The following is a 19,741-nucleotide window of genomic DNA, read 5'->3' as shown; positions in this document are numbered from 1 at the left end:
CAAAACACCTCACAGACACTAATGAATTAATCCTCCCAACCCTACAATTTGGGGATTTCATTATCTTCCCAACCCCTGCAATGTGGGGATTTCGTTATCTCCATTTTCTAGTTCAAGACCATCCTTCCCTACTTTTCAGAAGGGGATGTCATTTCCTACCCATCACCGTATTTCAGGTGTGGGTCGTTGTATACCTCTCGCTTCTGTGTTGCCCAGCCTTTGCGCCTTGTCACATAAGCTCCACTCCCAGCGTCAATGGTAGTTTCTGTGTTCTAGTTATGTTTGAAAGGGTACCTTTCACGCCTCCATTTTCAGTTGCTCAGTAAGTTTCCTTTTCGGGCTGGTATTTCTCATGTTCATATAGAGCCCAGGAGCAGTTTATTCACCAGGTTTCCTAATGAGCCCTTTTGGGAGCAATTAGGTGTTAGAAAGAAACAGTGTTCTGAGACCAGTCCAATTCTACTCATCACAGTGGGCACCTCTTCAATGTGATCCATCGCCAAGACCACACTAAACTAGCTCCCAACTCCAAACCTGAGGGGGTTTGGACTCAGACAACAAGAAGAGGACAGTCTTCACACCATAAACAAGATTGAGTGCTGACTAGCTTTGTGCAGTGAGTCAGCCCCATATATATATGAACACTGAAATCCCAGTTGTGTGCTTTAGTCCAGTTTTGGAATATGTCTGGAAAAAAAAGAGTTTATATACTAAATATGCTTCAAGTTGGCATGTGTGTGTGTGTGGCGGGGGGTGGGGAAGTTTATTCCCTTTCATTAGCTCCTGAAGTTCCCACCCCAGTGCTAAGCTAAGATGTTCCTGTGCTCTTAACAGAACTCAAAGACTTCAAATTTGATGGTCAGCATGTGATTGAGGTGGATGAAGGGAACACAGCTGTGATTGCATGCGATCTGCCTGAAAGCCACCCCAAAGCCCAGGTGCGCTACAGTGTGAAACAGGAGTGGCTGGAGGCCTCCAGAGGTGAGCTGCATTCAGGGAGAGGAGGGTGGGCTTCTTGTCTCTCTGTTTGCTACCCATTGCTTCTGTCCTGGGGGGGGGGCGCTGTTTGACATCTCTATATCCCCTGGCTCTGTCCTTCCCTTCCCTCTAGATCTTCAGTCTTGCAGAGAATAGCCCCCTCAGCCCACTGCCTGATTTATTATCCCCCCACCCCTCCACCGCCAGTTGCTCCTTTTTTTGCTGTCTGGACTTTGCCATGTCTCCAGGCAGCCATGCCTGAGGGACCCATGCTCAGCAGCAGTTTGCAAACAGAAAAAGGAAGGGGGATGAGTTGAATAGACCCTAATTTTTATTTTTTTGTAAATTAATTATTCATCCAGTGCTCCTTACAACTAGAGAGGGGTCAGAACCGAAGACCCTTCTCTGAATCTCTTGGAACTCCCGGGAAGTTTGGAAATTCAGATCTGAATGTTGTCACTTGAGACCATCGGTACTTGTGACACTTTAACTTCACTAGCGGGGCCATTCGTCTCTCTCCTTCCCAAATCTGTTCTTTCCTTACCCCAGTTCTAAGACCAAAGCAGCTTTGTTTCCAGGAGAAAGAGCTTGTGATGTTCATTTAGCCAGCTCTCTTTCCCCTCCTCCCCTTTGCCCATCTGCTCCTTTCCCTGTGCCTAGGCATGTTTGTGGAACCTGCTCCTGAGATCTGGCTGAGAGAATAGCTCCTCACAGAGACAAACCTTCTCCTCTCTTCCCTTACAGACAACTACCTGATCATGCCCTCTGGGAACCTTCAGATAGTCAATGCCAGCCAGGAGGATGAAGGAACGTACAAATGTGCTGCCTATAATCCCGTGACCCAGGAAGTGAAAACCTCAGTCTCCAGTGAGAGACTCCGCGTGCGACGTAAGATGCCACTCTTTAAATGTCTTGGGTTTCCAGACCCCGGGCCGTCCCCTCTTTGCATGTGCCATGTTATCCTGGGTGCCTCTTGACTGTTCAGCATTTACATGTGCAGCCCCCATGTTCCATTACTGTGCATGGACTGCCAGTATCTGCTTTGTGCGTGGATTGCCAGTAACTGCTGCTAGTAGAAAACATCCTGTGCAGCAGATGGTGGAGGTCTGCAGTTTTCACAGCAGAAGGTTGAGAGGTCTGTTCTCTGTGCTGCATGTGCACGTTGCCTGCGGCTACCCCCATGAAATTGTAACCGTCTCTGAGGAGCACTTAGTCTCTGGTGACATGGGGGCAAGAGTCTGAACTCCACTGTTTGTCTGTGTCTTATGCATGATGTGTCCATGTACCCTATTGTCTGAAGGAAGTAAGCATTCCTGGGGTGTCCCAGGTCAGCACTCTGTGCAAGACACTGTCCCCTGTGCAGCAGTGGAGGGGTCTAATTCTTTTTCTTCTCCCACTTCACCAGGCTCTACAGCGGAGGCGGCACGGATAATCTATCCCTCGGAGGCTCAGACCATCATTGTCACCAAAGGTCAAAGCCTCATCCTGGAGTGTGTGGCTAGTGGGATCCCACCTCCACGGGTCACCTGGGCCAAGAACGGCTCCAGTATTTCTGGCTACAACAAGACCCGCTTCCTGCTCAGTAACCTGCTGATCGACGCCACCAGTGAGGAAGACTCTGGCACCTACAGCTGCATGGCTGACAATGGGGTGGGCGAGGTTGGAGCTGCGTTCATGTTCTATAACGTTCAGGTGTTCGGTGAGTACTGCAGCAGCTGTCCTCCACACTCCCCAGACAGAGCCTGGGCTTTCTCCTTGTGCCTGTTTCAGGGGGAAATATCTCCCCTCCCCAACCTCCATTATAATGTAGAGCAGTGGTCCCCAATGTGGTGCCCGCAGGCGCCATGGCATTTATGTGCGCCCGCCGAATCATCTGGGCCAGCCTCGCGCACGGCACATGCGCGGTGCCAGCCCCGAGTGCAGGGTGCATGGGTGGCCCTTGCCCTGGGAGCGTGGTGAGTGAGTGGGCCCGCCCCCGGACGCCCGGCGCGTGAATGGCCCCGGGCACCCGGCAGCCCCTAAAGGTTGGGGACCACTGATGTAGAGTGAACCCACTCTCCTTCCTGCTAACTTTACCACAGAGGTGGGCAAAAGGGTTCCGTGGGCCGAATCCGGCCCGCCAAGCGGGTTGAGCCAGCCCGTGGAGGCCCTGCCACTCCTTCTGCCCCCAGACCATTAGCCGATGCAGCCTGGGAAAAAATTATTGCACACCTCTGCTTTAGTGCCAGTTTTAGTGTAAGGTGATGGATTTGCCCCTGAGGAGTCCATCAGCTGCCCCTTTCACGCACAGATTCCACTGTGAGCCTAAGGTGGAAATGCTCCCTTGAGGAATCCCATCTCCCATAATTTATATTTCTGTCCATTAGGGTGCTCTAGAGCTTAGTATCTAGCCCTTTCCAGGTACATTTAAATCTGCAGGGTGAGGGAAGCTAGCAGACTTCAGAGTCACGGGATAAGAAGGCTCCATCTGAGGAAAGAATGTTTAGAAAGATACATTCCAGATGTTTCCACAGAGCATTTCCCCCTTCTGTCAGGCATTGGCTGGGACTTGAACTGGTTTGGTTTGCGCCATCTATGTTTCATCCAGGTGTGGATTTCCTGTAGGCATTGGGACACCCTTGTTGTGGTACTGAGGGGGAGAGGGGTGAAAAAGAATCTGCACCTGTATGTCATTGACATACTGTTGACATTGGGCATGTGGCATCTCACCACCCCGTGGAGCCGGGAGAGGAAGGGTGGCAGGGTAGACCCCTGGAAAACCCCATGGAGGAGGAAGACTTTCTTGGCTGAGACTCAGTTTTCCAACCCCTGTCTCTGCTCTAAGGGACCGACCAGAGTCATGGAAGTGCTGTGCTTTCTGACAGAGCTAACGCCAGCGGTGGTGCTGTGGTTATTTCCCTACAGAACCTCCTGAGGTCACCATGGAGCTGTCCCAGCAGATCATCCCCTGGGGGCAGAGTGCAAAGTTCACTTGCGAGGTCCGAGGGAACCCCCAGCCCTCGGTCATGTGGCTGCGCAATGCCGTGCCCCTCTCTTCCAACCACCGGTTCCGGCTGTCTCGGAAGGCCCTACGGGTGGTGAGCGTGGGGCCAGAGGATGATGGGATATATCAGTGCATGGCGGAGAATGAAGTTGGCAGTGCACAAGCCGTGGTGCACCTGAGGACCGCCCAGCCTGGTGAGTCTTCAGTCGCGTTCACAAGTTACCTTTTTGCAGACATCGGTGCTTTATTCCAAGGGGCTAGTGTGCTGAAAGTCCCTCGCGTATGAAAGGGCCGAGACCTCCTTTCTTCCTGGCTTGCATTTCAGCTGTCTTGCTCTTCTAGCAGCTTAACCCCAATTGCTAGGATGTCCCCAGCTGGCTCCTCACATGAGTCCTGGTAGGGGCTGACTATGTTACAAAAGTTCCATTTGTCTCCTTCAAGTTCTATGATGATAGGAAGGTGTGAGTCCTGTCTGTGGTAAGAGGAACTATTGGAAGCTGCCCTCTCTGCCCGCAGCCCCAGTGTCCATATGCCCCATTTTTCTTGTGGGAGAGACGGAGGGGTGCATTGTAGGTGTATGGAGTATGTGGTGTGGAGAACTCTATCCTAACAATGTGTTATGGAGGCAGCAGCCTATCAATTCTTGAGAAGCTTGGCTGACAGATCTCTCAGGGTCATGGCACCAGGGCTAGCAGGTAGGGGCAGTTTTCCTTGACCCAGGGGAATGTATGTAGCTTCTTACTACCCTTGCATTCACTGGTGATTTAAAATGTCATTTGTTCTGTCTGAACCCCATTCCCTCTGCCCCCAACTTGTATTTCAGGAACGACGATGAAGCCCTGGCAAGACTTCAAGTCGGGCTCAGCTCAGTCCCCCACGCCACCCCCCAGTGACAAGGCTCTGAAGGAGAAAACCGTGCTGGCAGCCTCTCTCCAGTGTATGACTCACCGAGGGCAGGTGTCTCCGGCTGAGGCACCCATCATCCTCAGTTCTCCCAGGACGTCCAAGACGGACTGCTATGAGCTGGTGTGGAGACCGCGGCATGACAGCAAGGCCCCTGTCCTTTACTACGTGGTGAAGTATCGCAAGGTACCACCATGCATGCAAACTTCCAAGCAGCCATCACTAATGTTCTGTAGGTGAATGTGGGAGGGCACTGAGCAATTGTCCAATCGGGTATTCCAACTGCAGCCACTCACCCCCCTGGGGCAATCGCTCATCCTTGTAAGCAGATGCACCTTCCCTGTGGCATTTCATTTCTACCTGCTTTTGTTGTTGGGACACCCCACTCCCCTGCCTTCTTCTTTGGACAACTCTTATTTCCAGATCAACACAGAGAGAATCAGTAGTGCCTGCTGGGCTAAGGGGCTTCATTTTGGGGGATGAAGGGTGTAAAAAACTGCAGAGACCAGAGCTGAAACTGCTGAGATAAAAATAAAAAATAAAAGATAAAAATTCTATTTAAAAAAAATTATTTCCTAGTTTTTAGTAAGTTACTATATATATATATAGCATCAGTGCATAAATTATATATATATAATTTATGTACTGCTGCTATTCATTGACTTGTTGCATTTTCTTCATCCCAGACACAAAGCCAATATAGATTTCAGGTTCTAACACGCACCAATTCTTTTGTGTTTGGAGGATTTAAATAAATAAATCTCTGTCTATCCCCCAAAACTGGTTAATGTCATAAAGCCTTTTCTAATGGAAAGCTTTATAACCCCCGAGAAGAACCTTGGGGTTTTTTCCTAAACAAAACTTAAATCTGATGTTTAAACTAACCGTGTCTCTTTAAACAGCCATGTAAAGTAAAGATGTGAGATGTCAACACAAGCTGGAATACAGAAAGGGGCTAAAATCACTGGATCGTTGAGTCTTTCCATCTGCAAGGACAAGACGCAGCACCCAAATAGCATATCATGGAATGAAACCAGTTCCGTGCCTGATCTTAGTTTATGGGCTGCAGTTTGTTCTTGTTTTGTTTGTTTTTTCAGTGCTTCACCTGGAAGGCCATTAGGACAGAGAAGGTTGCCAAGGGTCACTGCAGTCTGCACTAACACATTTACAGTGTAGTCCAAATTCTCAGTTGGAGACTCTTCCTTGTGCCTACATGTGGGGCTTAGCCCCATTAACCCTTGCATTGCTGTCATTTCTGTGCCTGCCAACCCAAGGGGTGTTTAGTATTGGGCATTATAAAGTTCCTGGTTTAATTAAAACTAATACGAATAGAATTATTAGTGGCTCTGTATTGGAGGTGGAAGGCATTATTTCCGTTTTAAAAATGTGTGTGTGAGAGAGGAGAGAGCCCACACATGATCTACTATAGTGGAAAGCCAAATATATCAGAGCTGGGCTAATCTAGGATGCTGCATACCTGCAGTTCCCATTGACATCAACTGGAATTGTGTGTGCTCAGTGCCTTTAAAATCAGGCCCCTTAGACTATGAGAGTGAAACTGACCAGTCAGCTGAAGGAAGTGTAAAAAAGTAAATAAACAGCACAAATCGTGAAAAATGAATAAGATTGTAAAGATTATTTCTGTTTTGCTAACTTCAGCTGCTTTGAATCCTATAGGGACTTTTACAAACCACATGAGATTTATATCTAGACAGTGTTCCCACCCACCTCTACCCAATCTACAGACATGGTGGGAGCAACTACTCTGCTGCCCTACAGCCTAAGGGAAGTCAGATCCTTACCCAGTCATTATCTCTGTTTTTAATATTCTTTTAATATTCACACACAACCCATCCCCTGTTTTCTTAAATGTAACAGTCCTGAGGGACCTCTCCCTGGCCTCACAATCCCACAGACTCTGTAATAAAAATAAAACAGGGCAGATGTTAATCTGTCAGTGTCAAACACTTAGAGAAGATAAATGATATTGCAGAGTCTTTGCATTTCCGCTTCATCCCATTGCCTGCACTGCCAATGCTCCTCTCCATACGGGGTCGCTTAGGCATCCCACCTGTTTGCCTTGCTGTTGCAAGTTCCCCTCTTTTGGTGGGGAGGAAGGGGCAGAGGAAGGCCCCATCCTCTCTCTCTCTTTGCTATGAGTCATCTAGACCTGGCTGTTCAATTGCGCTGCAAGATGACGCTGTGATTAATGGCCCATTGGAGGCCATGGCCAGACATGGCTGCGTAGTTTGAAAAGAAAGCTATGCTAAGTGAACATTGAGTTGGCGTGGTTAAGTACTCAAAAGTCAGAAAATGCCAGAGATGAGGTCACAACCTTAACTCCGTCCCCTGGTTCTTATGTGTCTCCATGCAGTGATAAATTAGAGGGTCACATAGTCTCCTATAACACAAGATAGCTTTAAATAGCTTTGACTCTCTCTGACTCATTCTAGGCAACGTGAGAATGTTTCTCTTTTTAGCCATCATCGGTTGGGTGTTTCCAAGGAGCCAAAGGGAGTTAGGCACCCAATTCCTATTGAATTTCATTTGACGAAGCCCAACGTCAAAATCCCCTTGTGTAGACAGTGTGGTTTTGTATCAATGGAGCTTGCTGATGTGGTTTTGTATCAATGGAGCCAGTGAAGCCAACAGCCTGAGTGTATGAGGCACTGGGAGGTAGATTTAAAATCCCACTTCCCCTGCTTTGGGTGTTGCATTGAATAACACTGAGTCCTTGTTATTGGGCACTGCCAGGACAAGTGGTTTTAAGGGTTCAGGACTGCAATTTGTTCCTTGTTAGGTGCTGGGCCAGGCAGGGCAGCTCAGCATTTCACACACGGAAAAGGGAAATTGTTGTGTCAGTGCACGTCATTTGATTTCCCCTTAATTTCTTGATGACTGAATAACAGATGTAAAGAGCCACATCCCAATATGTGGTATCTGAAGGCTCATGGCCAGGGGGCAATGGCTTGTCGACACTAAACAGAATGGATTGTGACCTGCATGGATCGATCAGCTTAAAAAAAAAATCTAAACAGCTCATACTGCAGGAAATGGACAATTGTGAATAAAATCTTATTTTGAAAAGTAATGTAGGCCCTTAGGGGCCCACCTCTCAAGAAAATAAATGTGAGCGAGGCTCTTAAATCACTAGGCACTTTTGAAAATGGTACCCTTTGTGTTTCAGTGGGAACGTGCCTAAAATGAATACAGGTGGTGCTGGCTGTGTTTGTCCAGACACATAGAGCAACTAGAACCTTTAAATTAGAATGAATTTTGTTTTATCTTAATTGAAACATCAAGAGTAAAGTCACGATCAGAGAGTATGGGCATGTGCAGATGTGGTCTGACTGTCTGTGCTGAATTGAACACCAAATGGAAAGACATGCAAAACTGTTACACGGTGACGTATATCTGAAGCTCTAAGCTTTGTAAAATTGGGTTGAAAAATCTGACTCTTGCAGAAAGCCAAACAATAGCAGGGGAGAGACAAACTTACTCAAACTTTCCAGGCTTCATTGCAAATTTTAGCCAGACGTTCCAGTTCAGCCAAAAAGTAAACCAAAGCCAGTTCCCGTCTCTTTCCCTGCCAGACCAGTGATTCCTGTGCTTATTACTTATTGTTCAAACAGATTATGAACTCTTCAGCCAACTGGACAGTCAGGGATATCCCTGCGACTCAGCACCACCTGTCCCTGACCAGACTGGATCCTGGGAGCTTGTACGAAGTGGAGATGGCAGCATACAACTGCGCAGGGGAGGGACAGACAGCCATGGTGACCTTCAGGACTGGTAAAGGTCAAATCTTTCCCTAGATGTTTTGTTTAATGCCCCGAGGGACCATCTCCCAGCCTTTTGCAGCAGGCACCGTTCCCAAGTTCACCTCTCTACCTAGCGCTTTGGGTCACAGAGCAGTGCCTGCCAAGTGGCTGCCCCGCAGTCGGAGTTTGAGCGGAGTGGGGGCAGTGTGCTGAAAGCGCAGGACCGGAATGGGGAGGGCTGGGAAGGGGAGAATCAGAACTCTGGTTCCATTCCTGCTGCTGCCACTGATCAGCTGGGTGACTTCCGACAAATCAGATCCCTCTGCGTGGCCCATCTCTCCAGCGATGGTTACCACTTTCTTAAGGTCAGCTGGTGGAGGAAATGGTGATAGATTTTTTTTTTAAGCAAGAATTTAAAATACTTTTAAATGGCAAAAAATTTAGCCGAACATTTGTGAAGAATCGCTTAGGAGTGACAGTAGCACTCCAGTCAGCTGAGTGGATAGTGGCTATCAGCCCTGCAGGTTAATGTCTGTAATACAGTTCTAGTAAAATATCTGGCTATTACAAAAATAACCCAGCAGACACAGCAGAACACTTCAGTGTTGATATTGTCCCAGAACATTTATCTTAAACAAATGGGTCTCTTTGTGCTTTTCCAAGTAATTGCAATTAATAAAGGTCCATTGTTACTTTTCTGCAATTTGCCATGTCTTGGCTGCAATTCAGCCTCAATTATTTGACACTCCTGCAGTTCAAGTAAGGGCAGGGGTGGCTGAGCCACATGCAGCTCTTCACCCCTGACAGTGCGTCTCGTGAAGCCTCCCCCGCGGCTTGTGAAGCTGCCCCATGTGCCCCTACAAATAGCCCCCGGCTGCCTGTATTCACTGGGTGTAGGGGAGCCGTCTGGCGCAGCAAAATGGCGTCGGCAAGATGGCATCAACTGTCGGGAGCCTGATGTGGCCAAAAAGCCTAACCTGTGGGGTTTGTTTGGTTTTTTGCGGGGGGGGGGGGGGGGGGGGGGGGGGGGGGGGGGAGAGGGTTTGTTGGTTTTTTGCCCAACAATTCTGGTGCGGCTTTTTGCATTTTTTTCTGCCGCTGTTTCGGCTCTCTTTGTTTAATGGGTTGGGCACCCCTGAAGTAGGGCCTTATCAATACTATGAAATCCTTGGGTTCTTGTAAGTGCACTACTTCCACATAGAGGCTGCAATTTCCAGTGGGAAATAAACACCAGCCGATTGCTGTCTCTCACGCCTCATCTCTCTGACATCATTTCTCTCTGGGCTAGGCCGACGACCCAAACCTGACATCGTCGCCAGTAAAGAGCAGCAGATCCAAAGGGACGACCCAGGCACTAGCACGCAGAGTAGCAGTCAACTGGACAACAGCCGCCTATCCCGTAAGGCCCTGCTTGAGTGGGGAGGGAGGGTGGGAATGTTGTGTGTGTTCTGTCAAGCTGCTTCTGGATTGGACTCCGTCCATCTCTTGGGTGGCATTGCTGGGTGCTGCTAACCAGACTCTGTACGGTTTTTGCTCATGCCTAGAGCACAGAGCACGTGTGTCATCTGGGTGTCCCATGGAGCAGCACGCTTGTTCCCTTTCCCCGTCCCCAAGGAGACCATTGGACATCTACCCTGCTCTTCCACTGAATTTCATGCCTCTGAAGGGCGCAGCACTCCCAGCCATGGAGACTGCAAGCCACAGAACTAGTGCAGCAGAGGCAAGGGACCACAAAAGTTCCCACGCCCCAAGCTGCTTTGGAGAGATTCCCCCCCAGGGTGAGCAGGGAGTCCAGGCTCGATCGTCCATGAAGTTCTTGGACTCTCAGCTGAGCCTGATATCAGGGGCACATGAAGAGCTAACTCTGGGGATGGTTTGGGAATAGGCATTTGGGGAACATCGGCATGAAATCAGCCCAGATGTCCTGTTCCGTGCTTCCCAGCCCTTGTTTGACGTGGGTATTGTTTGTTGGAGTTGTTCCCCTTCCTCTGAAGGTCTCTCTTCATTGTCATTTTCCCCTTTGCATTCATTCTTCCTTCTTCCTTCTTGGTCCCTTTCCTTCATTACTGTTCTCTTCCCATGTTCTACATATCTTCCCTTCCCTTTTTGTCCTCCCCCAGCCTTTCCCCTCCCACTTACTTTTCCATCATGAATAATTTTTCCATGTTTCTTTCTCTCATTTCTCCTCCTCTCTCTCTCAGCTGCTGTATCTGTCTCTCCCATCTTTATCACTCACTGCCTCTGCATACTCCATCAATCAAACTTGCTTCTCTGCCTGGACCCTCACACATGCACACATCTTGCCCTGACACACTGCCCCTGCCCCTCTCCAGATACACCTTTACAAGGGACACCATACCCTTGCCCTACTTAGGCAATCGCCATTAATTATTATCTCCTAGAACTGGAAAGGACCTTGAAAGGTCATTGAGTCCAGTCCCCTGCCTTCACAGCAGGACCAAGTACCATCCCTGACAAATTTTTGCCCCAAATCCCTAAATGGCCTCCACAAGGATTGAACTCACAACCCTGGGTTTAGCAGGCCAATGTGCAAACCACTGAGCTATCCCTCCCCCTTGGCTTTGCACACACTTGCTTGAGGCTTAGATGATCCTTCTCCTGGGTGAGGGTCTTTGGCTGTAAAGTGCTCTTTCCTGATGTGACAGAGGTGAATTCTTAGCTGCATCCCCGGAGAGTGGGGGGTGTTTAGAGCCAGCCTGCTCAGCAGGGGTTCCCGCTGGAAGTGGCTGAGTGGGAGATGGAGTTGCAAGCAGAAGATAGAGGGGCTCCCTGAGTCTTCAGGGAGCAGCGGCAGTAGAGAGGATTGGGAGGAATTGAGGCCCAAGGATGGGGGAGCCAATCCTGCACATTCAATTGGCTTTAGAGAAGGCGAGGCAGAGAGAGAAGAGTTTCATGGTCTACCCTGCTCCCCACAGCTCCAGAGGCACCAGACCGCCCCACCATCTCCACGGCATCAGAGACGTCTGTCTACGTGACCTGGATCCCCCGTGGGAATGGGGGCTTCCCTATCCAGTCTTTCCGAGTGGAGTACAAGAAACTGAAGAAGCTAGGAGACTGGGTGCTGGCCACCAGTGACATCCCCCCCTCTCGGCTCTCGGTGGAAATCCCAGGTCTGGAGAAAGGTAGGAGATGTGCTCCTCCCCTCCTGTCTTTCTGCGGACCATGGCAGTTTGTCCTGCCGCTGGTGTGCAGAGAGGGAAGGAGATCTGGGATCCATGGAGACAGGAAGGGGAGGCCTTCTCCCAGCTGTTTCCTGTTGGGTGGAATTTCACAACTGTGGCCAAGGGACCATCAAGACAGCTCTCTGGGGAGACAAAGTGGCCATGCTCTAGGATACAACTGAACGTGGGCCATTAGTTTCTGTGATGCCAGAGGCTGGGAACACTATCTTTGCAACATCTGCCTGTGCCATCCAGTAGGGTAGGGTGTGGTTGTGCTGTCTAGAAGAGAGTGACACAACTGGCCTCTTTTAGGGACCATGATGTCTATTGGGCTTGTAGGCACCAATCCCCTCTCACTTCCAACCCATTCCTCCCTCCAGGCATGTCCTACAAGTTCCGTGTCCGGGCACTGAACATACTGGGAGAGAGTGACCCCAGCGCCGCATCTAGGCCCTACGTTGTGTCAGGCTACAGTAACCGGGTGTACGAGCGCCCTGTCGCCGGGCCTTACATCACCTTCACCGACGCCATCAACGAGACCACCATCATGCTGAAGTGGATGGTAAGGGAGGCAGCCCCTGTCTGCAGGTGGGAGGGCAGGGTGCTGCTTGGGTGGCTGAGAAAACAAAATCTCAACTGGCTGTCAGATCTCATTCATGGCGAGGCACATCCTTGTTGGGACAGGGTGTGTGTCAATCTGCTGTTTGTGGCAAATCCAATGGCATCCCAGCTGGTACCTGGGTCCCCACAGAAGGGCAGGATGTTGGGATATGAGAGCAGGCTCCCTTAGCCCTCCTGAAGAAGCCCCTGTCCAAGGGCAGCAGGGAGAGAGGGGACATCCCTGCGGCTCTCCTCGGCGAGAGGCGGGTTGATCCGCATGGGCATGTCTGACTGTTGCCTTCTCCGCAGTACATCCCAGCCAGTAACAACAACACCCCGATCCACGGCTTCTACATTTACTACCGCCCCACCGACAGCGACAATGACAGCGACTACAAGAAGGACGTGGTGGAAGGTAAGAGGTGCAGGGTGACGGGCTCCAACTCTGGGTGGCTTCTCGGTTGGTGAGAAGGAGTTTATGGAGGGGGCACGTCATCAGGCACAGCCCAGCCGGGGGTCTGTCCAGCTCCCTGGCTGGGGTGCAGAGAGGACCAGCGAGTCAGCTTCCACCAGTGGCCCCAAGACTGTGAAGCTTAGTTTGAGTTTCCAGGGCAGAGAGCTAATGGAGCCCTGTGTTTGTTGCCCCGCAGGGGACCGGTACTGGCACTCCATCAGCCACCTGCAGCCAGAGACCTCCTACGACATCAAGATGCAGTGCTTCAACGAGGGCGGCGAGAGTGAGTTCAGCAACGTGATGATCTGCGAAACCAAAGGTAGCCAGCGCCTCAGCACACGTGGGCAGCCTCCTGCCATCCCTCACTGTCATTCCCCAAAGCGGAGGGGTCGTTCGGGGCCTGGCCGGAGGAGCCAACAGTTTGGATTAAAGCTGAGCGAGGGTAACACACAGCAGGGAGGGGCAGGATTGGAAGCGTTGCTGTCGTGCTGATTTTAGGTCTGTGTACCGCTCGGTGGGTACAGTCCCATTGGGTTGACACTGTCACACACGGAGAAGGGACAGTCCCCACCCCAAAGAGCCAGCAGTCTGGGTTGTGGGCAAGATGTAAGAAAGAACTGAAACACATAAGTATGACTTCAGATCTTGGCCTGGACCCTGTGGCGGGTGCCATAAGGTTGCAGGAAGAGTGTATCTGAGGGGAGGCTAGAGTCTCAAGACAGCAGCATATCTGGAGGGAGCTGCATGCACAGATCCTCTTTTGAGAGAGCTGATCGACTGGGCAGCCAGTGGTGGTGGTGGAGCTGGGGAATGGCTTGGCCCGCGATGAGAGAAAAGCTTGGTCAAACAGAGGAGGCGTTTGGGATGAGCAGCGTGAGGACGAGAGGGCTGCGATTAGTTGCAGTGGAGAAAGTGGGGCCAACTGAGGGAGACCAAGGGCACGTTTAGACTACCTAATTTTGAAACAGAATATGCAAATTCCATGGGAATTTGCATTTCTTCTTCCGCTTTCGAAAAAGCAATCGGGTCTTTTGAAAGTGAAAGTAGTCTGGATGCATTTTTTTTCCGAAAAAACCCCTCTTTTTTGAAAAAAAAAAAAAAAAAAACGCTCTTCCTAAAAAAAAAGGGGAAGTTTATGTGTTTTTTCGAAAAAGGGGTTTTTTTTCTGAAAAAAAATGCATCCAGACTCCTTTCACTTTCGAAAGACCCACTTTTAAAAAAGCGATCGGAAGAAGATATGCAAATTCCTGTGGAGTTTGCATATCCTCTTTCGAAATTAAAACATAGTCTAGACGTGCCCCAAGAGATGGCTACTGTGTGGTCAGGAAGCAGAATTTGGCGGAGTTGTTTTGCGGGAGGGCGAAGGGCAATATGGGGAATGGAGGCTGCAGTGATGGGGCCAAGGGATGACAATAGCCCGGAAGAGGTTTTGCTGTCCGGTTAGAGGAAAGGGACTGGCCTTCTGGTGAGCGGAAACTGGCTGGATCTGTATGCAGCGCGGCTGTGTGAAGGGGGAGCAGCCAAAGATAGCCCAGCAACCTGGGATTTGGGAGCGCAGGGAGGCTGGTGCTGGTGTAAGTGACACAGGACGTGGGAAGGGTGCGGCGGGAAGTGCAGTTCCATTCACTGTTGGCTGTGAGTTGCGGGGGAGACCTCATGGGGGAGGTGTCAGGAGGTGGAGCTGCAGGATGGGAGGCAGCTCAGGAGTGGAAGGGCAGACGTGTGACTCCTGTGCACAGTCAGCGGTTGAAGCCAGATAAGCAAATGAGGTTGTTGAGGGAAAGGATATAGTAGAGGAAGAGGAGAGAGACCCTTCTGTGCAATAAGAGTCTGAGAGTTACCTTCTACCTCCCTTTAAATTCTCCTGCAGTTCTCACTGGACCCAGGAGTTCTCTTTGCTCTCTGGCCTGAACTGCACTGCAGTGGTTTGGGGTGAAGGGAGAAGGCCGTCGTGTTCTATACCAGAGCTCCCAACATTTCCACAACAGGCAAAAGGATTCCTAGTACACACAGAATGGAAAGTGCTATATAAACATAATATGATTATTATCAGGGCTCGCCGAACCGCAGCAAGTCCCGTTTGCCAGCTGCGCTGTCCAGCGATCTGCACACGCGCAGATCGTTCTGTACATTCACAGATCGCCCAAACCCGGCTCTTCCAGGTTGCAATCTACTCACCACGAGTAGCTTGTATTATTTGTTGAGCCCTGATTATTATCACGATCTGTAAGAAAGGGCACTACCCACCCAGCCATGGGGAGGCAGAGAGCTGGTGGTTCTATGAACCAGACTCTGGGTGTTCAGCCTCTGCCCTCCCCACCCCCTTTAGCTGCCTGTTGTCATTGGGTGACTTGTCCCTTTCTAACTCCCTGTCTTCCTGTGTTGCAGCTCGGAAGTCACTTGGGCTGCCTGGGCGCCTGCTGCCCTCAACGGTGCCCCCGCAGCAGCATCCGCCACTCAGTGGTGGGCACAGTGGGCTGGGGACTGGTGCCATGGTGGCCCGCTCCAGTGATCTGCCCTACCTGATTGTAGGGGTCGTGCTGGGCTCTATCGTCCTCATCATTGTGGCTTTCATCCCCTTCTGTCTGTGGAGAGCCTGGTCCAAGCAGAGTAAGTGGCTCCACTCTGAGGAAGCGGGAGGGAAGCTGGTGAGGCCTGGAATACGGGATAGGCACCCCCTGGTGAATTTGAATAGTTGGGCGGGAAGATCCTGGCTGTACTGGGGACTAAAATCCCTGGGAAGGCTTGCGCAGGTAGAGGCCCAAGTCTTCTCACTCATCAAGCCAATAGTCCTGAATTATGGAAAGGAAGAAAGCAGGGACCCTGTCCTCTCCCTCTTCTCTGTCAGGCAGGGTCTCCCCTCCGGTGGGGATGGTTGGATCATTGTTCCACCTGGCAGGTGCGTGGGCGGGTGGTACAGCCCAGTGTCCCTGCAGGACCCTTGCAAATCATCAGCGGTGTCTCCTCTCCTCTCTCAGCTCCTCTTCTCTCTCTGCAGAACAAACCATAGACTTGGGCTTCCCTGGAACGGGACTGCTGGTGTCTTCTTGCCAGTACACCATGGTGCCCCTGCAAGGCGTCCCCGCGGCTCGAGCCAATGGGCAGCTCTATGCCAATGGTGTGCACCTGAACGGTACCCGCCCCTCAGGTGGGACAGGCTACCCAAGCACAAAGCCCCGAAACTACAGTCCGGATGAAGTGCAGCAGGTACCTTCTCCCCATGTTAACAGCCAGCATGAGGGGGATTTCAGTCAAGCACAGCCTGGCCCATTGGCTAATTGATTAGAACTCCCTCTTAAATGTCTGTCTCCAGTCACACCTGCCCCAGAGCTGTAGTGGAGGTGGGGAGAGTGGCTTGCCTGGCACAGTACCCAGTTAAAGGAGGCAACATGGGAAGGGAAATCCCATTCTAGTTAACTTTGGATGGAAAGACTAGGCCCCCTGTGCCACGGAAAGGGAATAAGGAAGATCTTCATAGTGCCAGTGATTAGACAGAGGGGCCCCTGAAGAGGCCAGTTAGAGAATTGAGCAAGAGATCCTGACGAATTATCAATCAGAGCTCCTGGCCCAGACCGTGGCAGGGCAAGCTGGGTTGTACAAGGGCCAAGACGTAGGAGATGCCAGCCCACCATTGCTCTTGCAGAATAGGCAGCAGCATAGCTGTATTGCAGACAGAGCAGCCACATGCTGTTATCTGATGATTCCATGGCCAGTGTGGAGTGAATTTGTTGGTCCATTTCCCAGCAACCATTCTGTCCTCTGCAATAAAGGAGGCAGGTTTCTCCCTGGCTACCGCCATTGTGTTGGTTCTGGAGTCCAGACGAGTCTCCACCTCTTAAATCTGTGTTGGAGTCTTGCTCTCCTAAGATGCTCCTTTTCCTTTCTCTCCTTCCAACCGCAGGATGAGACCAATACCTTACTGCAGGCGAGGGTGCTGCAAAACGGAAGTGTCCAAGAACACTATCCAACCTCCAGGTAAGCTTTGGCCTATGGGGCTCTGATGGGGAATGTGCAGACAGGTTACACAGACATGAGACTTAGCAATGGAAAAGAGTTACTGAGGCCGACTTCTCTGACATGCAGGATTGTCCCACAGCCTAACTTCCAGGGATCTCTCCAGTGTAGTTTTAAAGTCCCCCTTTTCCCATCACCCTGCCCACTCCCTAAAACATCTCACTGCCTAGGATTTTCTCCAGTCTAAACTTCTCCTTCGGAATTCCATCTGATCTCTCCTTGGAGATCCGGGCAGGCCAGGCCTCATTATAGAGATGACCAAGACCCCACGTCCCCTTTTTTCTGAATAGTGATGGAAACTCAGCGAGGTTAACAGGGCTAATGTTCACATCCACAGTGTTGAGGAAATCCTTCCAAAATGCCCTTGGTCCAGTTGCAGGCTTGCTGTAACAATCTGCTTCCCTGCTCAGATTTCAGATCAGTGTTTCGATCAGTTGTGATGCTCCCTGTTCCCTCTATCCCCTCTCATATCCTTGTTGACCAGGCTGTGACCAGAGCAGCTTTGAAGACAGATTTTACATTAAAGGCAGAGCTGGTTAGGAATGGCCTTCTGATGGAAAATTCCATGTCTGCAAAAAAGCAAGAATTGTCCATTGTTTCTAGAAATGTTTTAATTTGCATTAGAATTCTTTTTGTCTCAATGAGTGATGAAATCTTTTTTTAAAAATTTAATTTACTTGGGGGAGGGAAATTTCATCCTGCTCTAATTAAATCATCACGCACTCATATACACACACACTCTCGCACCCACACAATCCCTGAGGTAAGAGGACAGGCTGAGCTTAACATATCTGAAACCCGACTGGGGCTTGCCAGTCCTTGACTGTGGGCTGAAGAGCTAACTTCAGTGATTTGCAATGTATCTTTAGCCAGATACAGATGAGGATTTGTATATATGCCTGATGTTCCATGGACATCTCAATTCCTCCCCTCCTTTCCCCTCCAAATTCTTCCTCTTTGTGGCATTGGAACACAACTCCATGGCAGGTAACATCCAGTACAGGTTTGTTGTCCACTCAAAGGCAATCCTCTCCCCAGCTTCAGTTGGCTGGAATGCACCAATCACCATGTCCCTCTAGCAGACTTCTGGGAAGGAGTAGGATGGTACAGAGAGTACCAACCCTTACCTATCTTTCTATCAGGCTCTCTGATGCAAGACCAGAAGTCAGTTCCTTCCTCTATGGCCTCCCAGATGACTCTACCCATCAACTGCTCCAGACACATGATGACTGCTGTCATCTTCAAGAACAGCTCGTTGGCTTGCATCTCCCAGTGACAGGAAGCAAGATGGGAGGGCCCAGCCTGGAAGCCCTGCAAGATCCCGCATTCCACAGAGGTCAGTGGAAAGGAGCGCTCAGTGCTTGCTGCAGCTATACTTCTTTAGGTTGCTCTTAAAGGAAGATATTAGTCTGCAGAGACTTTTCAAGGCTCTTGGAGGGCAGAGTTGGAGGCAAGATGTCTTTCTTTTTTTTTTTTTTTTTTTTTAATGCCCAGCACTATGGTTCTGGGATAGTATTTGAATGTCTCACAGGGCATAAAAATGGCCAAATTGGGTCAGGCCGATGGTCTTGTTAGCCCAGTATCCTGTCTTATGACAGTGGCGGATACCAGGTTGCATCAGAGGGAATGAACAGAACAGAGCAACGACTGAGTTGTCCACCCTGTGGTCCACTCCCAGCTTCTGGCAGCCAGAAGCTTAGTGACACCCAGACCATGTGGTACCATCCTTGACTGTCCCAGCTAATGTCCATTGATGGACATATCATTCACAAACATATCTAATTCTTTTTTTGAATCCAAGGAGCAGTCCTGTGGCACTTTAGAGACTAACAAATACATTGTATCATGAGCTTTCATGGGTAAAAGCTACTTCATTAGATGAGTTGGAGTGGACATTATAGAATCCAGAGTATATATAACAGCAAAAGCAGTTACCTGTCAATTTTAGGGCCAGTGTTAATGATGATAATTGAGTCAGGTTAGATGAGTTCCATTCATAGCTTTTGCTCTATAAATGTGAATATCAAAGGTGAGGGAAATTGCCTTTGTAATGTGTTAACCAGTTAATATCTTTATGCAAGCCCAAGTTGATAGTGTCAAACTTTTAAATGAATTCCAGTTCAGCTATCTCCCTCTGTAATTGGGTGATAAAATTTTTTTGGAGAAGGATGGCTACTTTTCAATCCATTATTGACCGGTGATATTAAAATGTTCCTCTACAGGTTTATGTGTGTTAACATTCTTGATGTCTGATTTGTGTCCATTAATCCTTTGTCAGAAAGACTGTCATGTTTGGCCAATATACATGGCAAACCAAGTTATGGTTTTGGCCTTCTCAGCATCCCTTGACAAAAGTTCCATAGGATGATAGTGTGTGTTTGTGAAGAAGTACTTCCTCATCCTTAAATGAATCAACATGTTCAATAGAATCGCTATGGATAGTAATTCTATGCTCCAATAATAAGAAATTAGCAGTAGGGATATATTACCGACCACCTGACCAGGACAGCAATACTGACATTGAAATGCTAAGGGAGATTAGAGAGGCTACCAAAATAAAGAACTTTATAATAATGGGGGATTTTAATTACCCCCATATTGACTGGATACATGTCACCTTAGGAAGAGAAGTGGAGGTAAAATTTCTCAGTGGCTTAAATGACTGCTTCTTGGAGCAGCTGGTGCAGGAACCCACAAGGGGAGAGGCAATTCTCGATTTAGTCCTGAGTGGAGCGCAGGATCGGGTCCAGGATATAACCGTTACAGGACCGCTTGGGAATAGTGACCATAATATAATAACATTCAACATTCCTGTGGTGGGAAGAACACCTCAGCAGTCCAGCATCCTGGCATTTAATTTCAGAAA

At 49.6% G+C, this 19,741-nt stretch overlaps 1 protein-coding gene across 7 annotated transcripts in view; it reads left to right on the top strand.

The window, feature by feature from the left end:
• BOC (BOC cell adhesion associated, oncogene regulated) overlaps window positions 1–19,741 on the top strand; it is a 135,291-nt gene that overhangs the window by 111,853 nt on the left and 3,697 nt on the right. For 6 of the 7 annotated variants that reach the window (XM_075906705.1, XM_075906681.1, XM_075906699.1 and 3 more), the window contains 15 exons: window positions 835–981; window positions 1,723–1,866; window positions 2,384–2,677; window positions 3,883–4,155; window positions 4,785–5,050; window positions 8,497–8,662; window positions 9,914–10,024; window positions 11,562–11,768; window positions 12,188–12,369; window positions 12,717–12,822; window positions 13,058–13,180; window positions 15,250–15,471; window positions 15,860–16,068; window positions 16,763–16,836; window positions 18,018–18,211. In XM_075906705.1, coding sequence (XP_075762820.1) covers window positions 835–981; window positions 1,723–1,866; window positions 2,384–2,677; window positions 3,883–4,155; window positions 4,785–5,050; window positions 8,497–8,662; window positions 9,914–10,024; window positions 11,562–11,768; window positions 12,188–12,369; window positions 12,717–12,822; window positions 13,058–13,180; window positions 15,250–15,471; window positions 15,860–16,068; window positions 16,763–16,836; window positions 18,018–18,211 — 2,718 coding nt within the window. The remainder of the gene's footprint in view (window positions 1–834; window positions 982–1,722; window positions 1,867–2,383; window positions 2,678–3,882; window positions 4,156–4,784; window positions 5,051–8,496; window positions 8,663–9,913; window positions 10,025–11,561; window positions 11,769–12,187; window positions 12,370–12,716; window positions 12,823–13,057; window positions 13,181–15,249; window positions 15,472–15,859; window positions 16,069–16,762; window positions 16,837–18,017; window positions 18,212–19,741) is intronic. The other variant, XM_075906664.1, reaches the window with a different exon arrangement.

The sequence above is a fragment of the Pelodiscus sinensis genome, chromosome 1 (genome assembly GCF_049634645.1).
Source record: "Pelodiscus sinensis isolate JC-2024 chromosome 1, ASM4963464v1, whole genome shotgun sequence".
In the NCBI taxonomy this organism is placed as follows: Eukaryota; Metazoa; Chordata; order Testudines; family Trionychidae; genus Pelodiscus; species Pelodiscus sinensis.
This window is presented reverse-complemented; position numbering and strand designations above follow the sequence as displayed.